This window comes from Panicum virgatum, chromosome 4K, assembly GCF_016808335.1.
Source record: "Panicum virgatum strain AP13 chromosome 4K, P.virgatum_v5, whole genome shotgun sequence".
NCBI lineage: Eukaryota > Viridiplantae > Streptophyta > Magnoliopsida > Poales > Poaceae > Panicum > Panicum virgatum.
Window position 1 is genome coordinate 27689348 of NC_053139.1, and position 9668 is coordinate 27699015.

The 9668-nt window shown below is 50.4% G+C and overlaps 1 protein-coding gene across 1 annotated transcript; it reads right to left on the reverse strand.

Moving 5' to 3' along the window:
• Window positions 1–8084: 8084 nt before the first annotated feature.
• Window positions 8085–9441, reverse strand: LOC120703591 (xylanase inhibitor protein 1-like). Its single transcript, XM_039987718.1, has one exon. The coding sequence runs from the start codon at window positions 9317–9319 to the stop codon at window positions 8303–8305; it is 1017 nt and encodes a 338-aa protein (XP_039843652.1). The 5' UTR covers window positions 9320–9441; the 3' UTR covers window positions 8085–8302.
• Between the last annotated feature and the right edge of the window lie 227 nt (window positions 9442–9668).

The window sequence follows — 9668 nt, forward strand, 5'->3', positions numbered from 1 at the left end:
ATCATGGCGGGCGAAGCCGATGGTGCATGAGCGTCTTCAGGTGGACATGCTACACCGACGCACGCCGACTCTTCTCCTGGATCCGAGAGTGATTCAGAGGTAAACTCCATGATCGACCTGCTAGATACAGAGGTTAGGGAGTTGTACGCCGCTCTCAACAACCAGAAAAGGCTGCTTAAGGAAGCAGCTAGAGAGCGTAGAAAGCTTAGGGCTGAGCTGGCTTGTGCTAGGGAGAAATCTAGTGAGGATGAGTGTGCTGGCTGCATATCTCACATGAACGATCTTATTGCTCTCCGTGCCAAGCATGATGAGAACGTCGCGAACTTAGATGTTGCTAAGACTTCACTTGCTGACGTGTCTTATGAGCTCTCTAAGGCCAAGCATGAACTAGAACTGGTTAAGGACGCTCCTATTGTTAGCGATGTGCTTGAATGTGATGAGTGTCCTATCTTTAAGTCCGATCTAGCCTCGTTGCAGTCCAAGTTTGCTATTGTTGTGTGCGAGCTAGAGGAGATGAAGTCTAGGCCAGTTCTGCTTGGTGCTTGCAAGCTTTGTCCCACGCTTAGGTCGGAGCTAGATGAGAAGAACGCCTTGGTTATGTCTTTAGGGAAAACTAAGGTTGTAGAGTCTAGCCCACCTATTGACTGCTCTGTTTGCCCTGGTTTGATTGCTGATCTGGATAGTCTTGCGGTAGAGAAAGCCAACTTAGAGAATGAGAATACCTATCTTAGGGCGATTCTGAGTTGGGTTTCTAGCAGTGAGCCGCAGTTGGGCATGATGATTAAGCAGTTCAAGCGTGGTGATGGGTTTGGGGTCGGTTACTCATACACGAAGTCAGACTTTGATAGGTTGTATGCCAAGATTGGCAAGTCTGCTAGAAACACTGCTAGCACGAGCACGCAGCCTACGCTTGTTGACCATGCGGATGGTGTGCTTAAAGAACCACCGAAAGCACCTCCGCAGAAGCAGGTTTGGGTTCCAAAGCCCAATGAGCTGAGGAATCCCCTCGACACGCTCCTTGCTGCCGCAGCCCAGGTTGCCCAGAAGAAGGGGGCTGCTCCTCCCCGTTCGCAGGCTAGGCCTCCACCTCCCAAGCGTGAGGTGAGGTACCACTGCGAGTTCTGTGACAGGGAAGGTCACCTGGAGGAGTTTTGCTTCAGGAGGAAGCGGGCTGTGAGGCGAGAGCAGGAGAGACGGAACGCGAACATGTACTCTGCTCGGGTGCATGGTCCTTCTCGGCGTGGTGGTAGGCAAGATGCTAGGGCGCGCCGTGTAGGTGGGGGTCAGGGAGACGGTGGTGGTTACCGTGCTCCAGCGGGTGGTCACTTTGCCGGTCGTGCTCCTGGTCGTTTTCAGTACGGTTATGGACCATGGGACCGAGGCTTTGGAGGAGGTTTCGATGCTCCACGCTTTCCTCGTGGTGGTGTTCGTTAGTCACGCGGTAGACGGGACGGGGGATATGCTTTGCCTGGTTTTGCTAACCCTTCTGTAGAGCAAATGGCTCGACACTGGTTTGCTTCTCACTTTGCTAACCCCAGTGTTGAGATATTTGCTCACCCTTTGTCTCACTACTGATGTGCAGGTTGGAGGCTTGGAGAACAGGTGGATCATGGACTCCGGGTGTTCGCGCCACATGACCGGAAATGACAAATGGTTCTCCAGCCTCACCCCGATGCGCTCAAAGGAATACATTGTGTTCGGGGATAATGGAAGAGGAAAGGTACGTGGACTTGGTGTTGTTCGAGTTTCTGATCGCTTTACCCTGAGAGAGGTTGCTTTGGTTTTGAACCTTGGGTTCAATTTGCTTTCTGTTTCGCAACTTCTTGATGAGGGGTTTGAGGTTCGCTTTAAGGAGGGCTGTTCGCGTGTTCTTGATTCCAGAGGAGATTTGGTTTGCCGGATTACACCTCGCGATCGGGTTTTCTTGGTTGACTTCTCTGGAACTCCTCTTGGCCCTTCTCGTTGCTTGATGGCTGGTCCTTCTTCTGATCTGTGGAAGTGGCATAGGAGACTTAGACATTTGAGCTTCGACTTGTTGTCTAGACTTAGCTCACTTGGCCTAATCCGAAGATTGCCCAAATTGAAGTTTGAAAATGACCTTGTTTGTCATCCGTGTTGCCACGGGAAGATGATTGCTACTTCACATCCGCCTGTTAATCAGGTGATGACCTCTCACCCTGGAGAGTTGCTGCACATGGACACAGTCGGTCCTTCTAGGGTGATGTCTGTTGGTGGGAAGTGGTACGTTCTTGTGATCGTGGATGACTTTTCTCACTATTCTTGGGTCTTTTTCATGAGAACCAAGGATGAGGCTTTTGAGTTTGTTCGAGACTTGATCTTGAGGTTGAAAAACGAGCTACCCCAGGCCATGCGAGCAATTCGCAGTGATAATGGCACAGAATTCAAAAACGCTCATTTTGACGCCTTTTGCAGTGATCAAGGGCTTGAACACCAGTATTCTTCTCCCTACACTCCACAGCAGAATGGAGTTGTAGAGCGGAAGAATCGGATGCTGGTTGAGATGGCGAGGACGATGCTCGATGAGCATAGGACTCCTCGCAAATACTGGACTGAGGCAGTTAACACCGCTTGTTACGTGTTTAACCGCATTTTCTTGCGTGCTTTCATGCACAGGACTTCTTATGAGTTGCGGTTTGGACGTCAGCCCCGTGTTGACCATCTCAGAGTTTTCGGTTGCCGGTGCTTTGTGCTGAAAGATGGAAATCTTGATAAGTTTGAGTCTCGCTCGTCTGACGGTATTTTTCTCGGTTATGCTTCTCACTCTAGAGCTTACCGTGTGCTGATTATTGATACTAACATCGTCAGAGAGACTTGTGAAGTTACCTTCGACGAGACTGCACCGTGCAATTCTTCTGTCTTTGAAGTTGCAGGAGATGATGAGCTCGGCACCTCCATCTTTGAAGATAAGGAGGAAGAAGCTGTGGAGGGCGACGCTGAGGCCACCACGCGTGCTGTGGACCCAGCCGTCTCCGCCACGAGCTCGGACGATGACGACGGCCCCGACCCGACTACGTCTACTTCCCCGGGGCTGATCGAGGAGGTGACTCAGGCTTCACCAGCTGCACCTAAGGAGGCACCAGCTTTGGTTGAGGAGAAGGCGACTTCGACAAGGGAAGCACCGCGACACATTTCAGCGTCGCCATCCACCTCAACAGATGCTAGGTGATCTCAACGAGCGAGTCACCAGGTCCAAGGTAACAAGTATCGCTGGTTTTGCTCATTCAGCGTTTGTTGCCTCTTTTGAGCCCAAAGATATTGGACACACTCTTTCTGATTCTAATTGGGTCAATGACATGCATGAGGAACTTGAAAATTTTGAAAGAAACCAAATTTGGGTTTTGGTCGAGCCTCCACCTGCTTGTAATCCCATCGGAACGAAGTGGGTTTTCAAAAACAAGCAGGGTGAGGATGGGTTGGTTGTTCGGAACAAGTATCATCTTGTTGCCCAGGGGTTTTGCCAAAAAGAGGGTATTGATTTTGAGGAAACTTTTGCCCCTGTTGCTCGTTTGGAAGCTATTCGAATCTTTCTTGCATTTGCTGCTTCCAAGGGTTTAAAGGTTTTCCAAATGGATGTTAAATCTGCCTTCTTGAATGGTTTTATCGAAGAAGAAGTTTATGTGAAGCAACCCCCTGGTTTCGAAAATCCCAAGTTTCCAAACCGTGTTTATAAACTTCAGAAAGCTCTTTACGGTTTGAAACAGGCACCTAGAACTTGGTATGATAGATTGAAAACCTTTTTGCTGGCTCAGGGCTTTAAAATGGGATGTGTTGATAAAACTTTGTTCCTCATGCGATCTGGCACTGACTTTCTTTTAGTTCAGATATATGTGGATGATATTATCTTTGGTGGCTCTTCTCACGCTCTTGTCTCCAAGTTTTCTGAGCAGATGTCCAGGGAGTTCGAGATGAGCATGATGGGTGAGTTGCAGTTCTTCCTCGGGCTGCAGATCAAGCAAACTCCTCAGGGCACTTTTGTCCATCAAGCCAAGTACACTAGAGACTTGCTGCGGAAGTTCGACATGAGTGACTTGTCTCCTCAGCCGACTCCGATCAGCACATCTACGGCGCTTGATGAGGACTTGGACGGCGAGGCGGTGGACCAGAAGGAGTACAGGAGCATGATCGGCTCTCTCCTGTACCTGACAGCAACGCGACCGGACATGCAGTTCGGCGTCTGCCTCTACGCGTGGTATCAGGCTTCGCCGCGCACCTCCCACAGTCAGGTGGTGAAACGCATCTTTAGGTATCTGAAATTCACCCCTGAATTTGGTCTTTGGTATTCTGCAGATTCTTCTCTGGTCTTGGTGGGCTTTTCTGATGCCGATTTCGGTGGATGTCAGTTGGATCGCAATTCGACTTCCGGCACTTGTTAATTTCTCGGTACATCTTTGGTGTCTTGGTCCTCTCGCAAGCAGGCTAGCGTAGCGCTATCTTCTACTGAAGCTGAGTATGTTGCCGCTGCTAGCTGCTGCTCCCAGATACTTTGGATGAAGCAAACCTTGCAGGATTATGGTTTGAGTTTCGGTAGGGTTCCCATCTTTGTAGACAACTTGTCAGCCATTAACATTGCAAAGAACCCTGTCCTACACTCCAGAACCAAACACATTGATATCAGATTCCATTTCCTGCGAGACAATCATGAGAGAGGCCACATAGACTTGAACCATGTCCCTTCAGAGAGGCAAACCGCAGATATCCTAACCAAACCGCTAGAGCAGGACACCTTTGCTCGCTTGCGAGGGGAGCGAGGGGTTTGTTACCCCTTTTGATCGCTGACTTTTCTTTGGTTAGCTTTGTAGGTTTTACCTATCCTTCTCTTTGTTTTCTAGGTTTGGTAGTTGCATTGTGCATATGCATTGTACATGTTTGCATTTTGCATTGCCTCACTTGCACTAGCATTCTTGTATACACTGCTATGATCTTCTAGTGCCTGCTAGTGTGAGTTGATAAATTTGATCATGTATAGCTTGCTCCACTGTGTATATGACATCATCTGAGTTAAGCTATTTTGATTTGAAAATCTGAAAACATAATCACGCTGTCTTGGCTACTAGCATGTTAGGGCGTGTGGATATGCTTTGCTATCTTATTCATGCTAGTGTAGCCTTTCGTTCAGCAATTTATACTTGAAATGGTCTAAATCTGGTAAAATTGCTTGAACTGCTCTTGAAATGGATTGAAAAGATCCAAGTGGGATTGCTTGTCGCACTGATCGAGCTTTCGGGACAACTCACTTTGCACTTGTGAGAACCCGGGCAAGGCTGTGCATGACTGAAACGAGTGCTTTAAGCTTCTGATTGTCTTTTGGCATAGGCTTGGGCTCGTTGCTAAGTAAAGCATGACAAGCTTTCAACCCCTGGCATTAAGAATTGATTGCTATAAATTTGATTGAAAAATGAATGTTGGCAACTTGTTTTGGCTGAGTTTGGATCACCTGTATGAGTATGATTAGCACTGCTTTCCATTCCCTACTTGTTAGTGCTAGATCATGGGTGATGCTTTTATTTCTCCTAAACTGATCTTGCCTAGCTCTGGACTGATTTGATATACCCTGTTGAGCTAGATACAGGTCTTATTTATGGATGCACACGTGCTTGTGACTAGATTTCGCTCATATCTTTGTATCCCTGAATGCTTTCACTTACACCTCCTGCATTGCATTCATTGCATAGCATCTGTTCAGGGGGAGTTTTAGGTCTTTTTAGGCTTGATGTGTGCATGTGCCAACAAGGGGGAGAATTTTGGGAGAAGTGATCGAACAAGGGGGAGACCTGTTTGATTTTTGAAAAACTTGTTGTGCACAGGGCTTTGAGAGTGCATCATTTTGGGAGAGTTGCACCTGTGAGAGGGAAAAACTTTGGTTTGGGAGTTTCTGCTTTGGTTGGCTCCTGGTTTTTCTCCGCTTTCAGCATGACTGCGTCGAGCGTTACCTCTGTCTTTGAGGAGTCATGTTTTGGCTTTTGATCGATTGCGTCGAGCCATTGTCCTTGTCTTAGGGGATCGATTTTGCTTGAGTAAGTGACTATTCTTGCCTTTCTGAGCTTTTCATCACTTGCTTGAGTTCTCTTTCGTGCTTCTTTGTTCTTCTCTGGTTTCACTTCTCTTGGTTCGTTTGTGGTGTGTTGACACTGCACTCATCAAGGGGGAGATTGAGGAATGTGAGTACTCTATCCTGCCTGTGACGAGTGAATTGTCAACTGTGCGGTGTGATCGTGCGCTTGGTCTTTGGATTGCAGGTACACGGACGTCGAGTGTCGACGGGGAGCTGCCGTGGAGGTGCTGTGGCCGATGGACCGTGCAGTCGACGGCGGTGAAGGGCAGCCGGGACCGAAGCTCGGACCGGGCGGCAGCTGTGGCATCCACTCCTGGATCGAGGGCGCAAGCGGCGACGGAAGGCGGGTTTCTTGGTTTGCGCCACAAAACCAAGGAGGCGGACGGCGGTTGAAGACGCCAAGTCGTGGAGGCACGGGCGTCGGTCTCGGGTCTGACGGAGGCGACGGGCGTCGACGGCGTTTAGGGCCTTGCTGCGGGCGAGGAGGTGACGGGCGTCGAGCGGCGTCTAGGGCCGTCAGAAGGCCGAGGCGGGAACGGCGTCTAGGGCCACGGCGTGGAGGCGGGAATCTTCCCGCGCGTGGAGTTTTGGCGGTTTTCTCAAAACCGGCCACCTACCCGGGTTTCGCGGACCCTCCAAAACCGCGGACCGGTACTTCGTTGATGTGGCGGCATCGCATCAAAGACTTCGAGTCAAAGAAAGGAGCTCCGACGTCGATCGAATCTGTACAGCGGGCTGCTGCAGACCCGGCCGGTCTGACCGGTCCCCTAGACCGGTCTGGCCGCAGCAGCCGGGTATAAAAGCCCCCCCTTCTCCAGGTGGAGGGTTGAGAGTCTCTTGAGTCCTTTTCGGTTTTTCCTTCCCCCTCCCCCCTGCTCAGGTTAGGGCCAAGGTCTCCAACGCAAAGAGAGTTTAGATTATAGGTTTTCTCTCCAATCTAGAGGGTGGATGATGGGCGGATGGCTCTAGCCTTTGTATAGGTGAATTCCTCTGAGATTAATGGATGAAATTTGTTTGAGATTCACTTGTGTGTGCTGAGCATCTCGTCCTCCCCTTCTCTCTTGCGTTTTGGGTTCAATTCTCCTCTTTTGGTGTGTTTCTTGTTTGGAGGAGACCAACCCTTGATTTCATGGTTTGATGAACTCTTTGGAACGATTCCTATGCATATAGCCTAGTGCCAAACCCCCTGGAATCATGGGTTCTCACGAATTGGCGATTTTGTGTTCTTGAGAAAACCCCAATCCTCTTTGATCTTTCCTCGATTTCTCTCAATCCGTGAATCTTTTGGGGATATGTTCACAGGGTAGTTACGAAGCTTTCCTCCAAGTTTGGTTGGATTTGGACTTCGTTTGCTCGAGATTCGTGGTTTGAAGGTTTGTTTGCGGGTTTTCTGGACGACACCGGTCAGACCGGTGGGCGAGACCGGTCAGACCGGTCAGTCTGGGTTTGAACTGCCCGACCGGTCAGACCGATCCAGTGCACCGGTCAGACCGGTCTGTGTGTGTTGTGTTGCAGTTTGAGAAGTTTCTCTCGCCTTTGCTTCCGCGCTGCGACCTGGGTCTTCTGCTTCGAGATAGCTTGTGTATAGATATTCTCGCTGACCTAGGTTCGAGGGCTTGCGGTGATTTTGGGACATAGGCCGACGTTTCAAATTTCGAAGAAATTTTGATCGGCTCACATTCACCCCACCTCTGGTCGCCAGTTTCGGTCCCTCATCCTCCTTGTGTGTGATGGATGAAGAAAGGGCAACCGTACACGGCCAACCAACGTTGACGATACGCAGCCTTCATTGAATGCAAGATGTCAACGTACACCAGATAAGTTTGGCCGTTGTCTAGAAAAGTAAGTTTCTTCTTTTTTTTTACCAAAAATCTAAGTATTTACACAGGCAACCATCCACGATAGGTGCCGAAAATCTTGAGATCTCGGCGAAGTTAGGTCATGCATATTTGTCAATAGACAAGTGAAATTAAGCTGACGAAGCAAACTATGATAAAATTGAACTTATAAATTCGTCGCCACCGACCAAAACATAGAAATTTTTTCCTGATTCCCTATAGCGTCACATCCATGGAAATTCATCAGCCTTATTTTTATTCCATTGACTGCAATCGAAAGCAACTGCAGTCCATACAGTAATGGCGCGCGCATATATATATATATATATATATATATATATATATATATATATATATATATATATATATATATTATAGTGAAATAAATAAATTAAACACAGCCGCCATAAGAGCAGGACGCCCAGCCCTTGACGGCGGTGCTGTATCCGGTCCTGCTGTCGGTGAACCTGTCCCAGATCATGATCCCGCCATAGTTGTCCGCCTTCTGCACCTTGGGCAGCAGGTCGTAGTAGAGGTACTTGAGGTACACCTCGACGGGCGGCGACGCCCCATCCGGCACGCCGCTCTCGGCCGCGGCGAGCCCCACGTAGAGCTGGCTCCCGGGGTACCTCGCCGTCCACTTCTCCCACTCCTCCACGACGCCGTCGACCCCGCCATTCTTGTACGAGCACCGCTCCTCCTCGTCGCCGTAGAAGCGGACGTGGATGCGCTCGAACAGCCCCGTCTCCAGCGCGCGCTCGAGGCGGCGGTCCGGGAACGCGCAGCGCGGCGTGGCCGTGAGCCGCACGTGCTTGGCCGTGGCGTGGTAGTACATGCTGTTGAAGTAGTCGAGGCGGCGCGCGAGCTCGTCGTAGGGCTCGGAGGGCGCGCCATGGTCGATGTAGAAGTCGACGCCGTCGACCGCCGCGTCGCCGAAGGGGCGGAACACATCGCCGCTGCCGCCCCCGAGGTACGCGTTCCAGAGGTGGTTCGCGACGGCCTCCGGCGACGCCGAGGACGGGAGGGAGTAGTCGGTGCCCCCGCCGCCGATGGAGAGGAACACCGGGATGCCCTTGGACTGGCAGTGCTTGATGTCGGCGCCGATGCCGTGGAGCGGGTGGCCCGAGAGGTCGGTCCAGTATTTACCGTGGCCGAAGACGCGGAGGAAGGAGATGACCACGGTGTTGTACAGCCCGGTGTCGCAGGCCTCGCGCAGGGTGCCCTCGTCCTTGTTCCGGCCCCAGAACACCGTCAGCTCGCCGGTCCGCTTGGCCTCGGCGGCCGTGGCAGCGAGGTACAACAGGCAAGCGAGGGCGAGGAGGAGCAGCCACGAACGGTGGCGTTGGAACGCCATGATGAGATGAGACTGCAGTGAGATGGTTCTTGTTCTCGATCGATAGATAGACATTGCTTGCAGCAGGGACAGATATTTATACAGAGATAGGGGTTTGGAATCTTTGAATAGATGATGGGATTGGGCTACGTGCAATGCAAGTGTTTGGTCGTTTCTTGTGTGTCGTCGACGGAATGCTTGAGAAACAGGGGGCTGCTGGGACCATGGAAAACAGGGGAAGGAACGATGCATGCTGGCCGGCCCTCTTATCCAAATGCCCGTGCTCATAGCTAGAGACGTGAATTGTTTTTTATATCATTTCAAACAATATTTTTCTAAAGTTAAGTCATTTCTTATGAAATCTTGTGAAGCCGAGCGATCTTCTTGTGAATGCGAACATTTGTTTAGTTTAGGACATTTCATT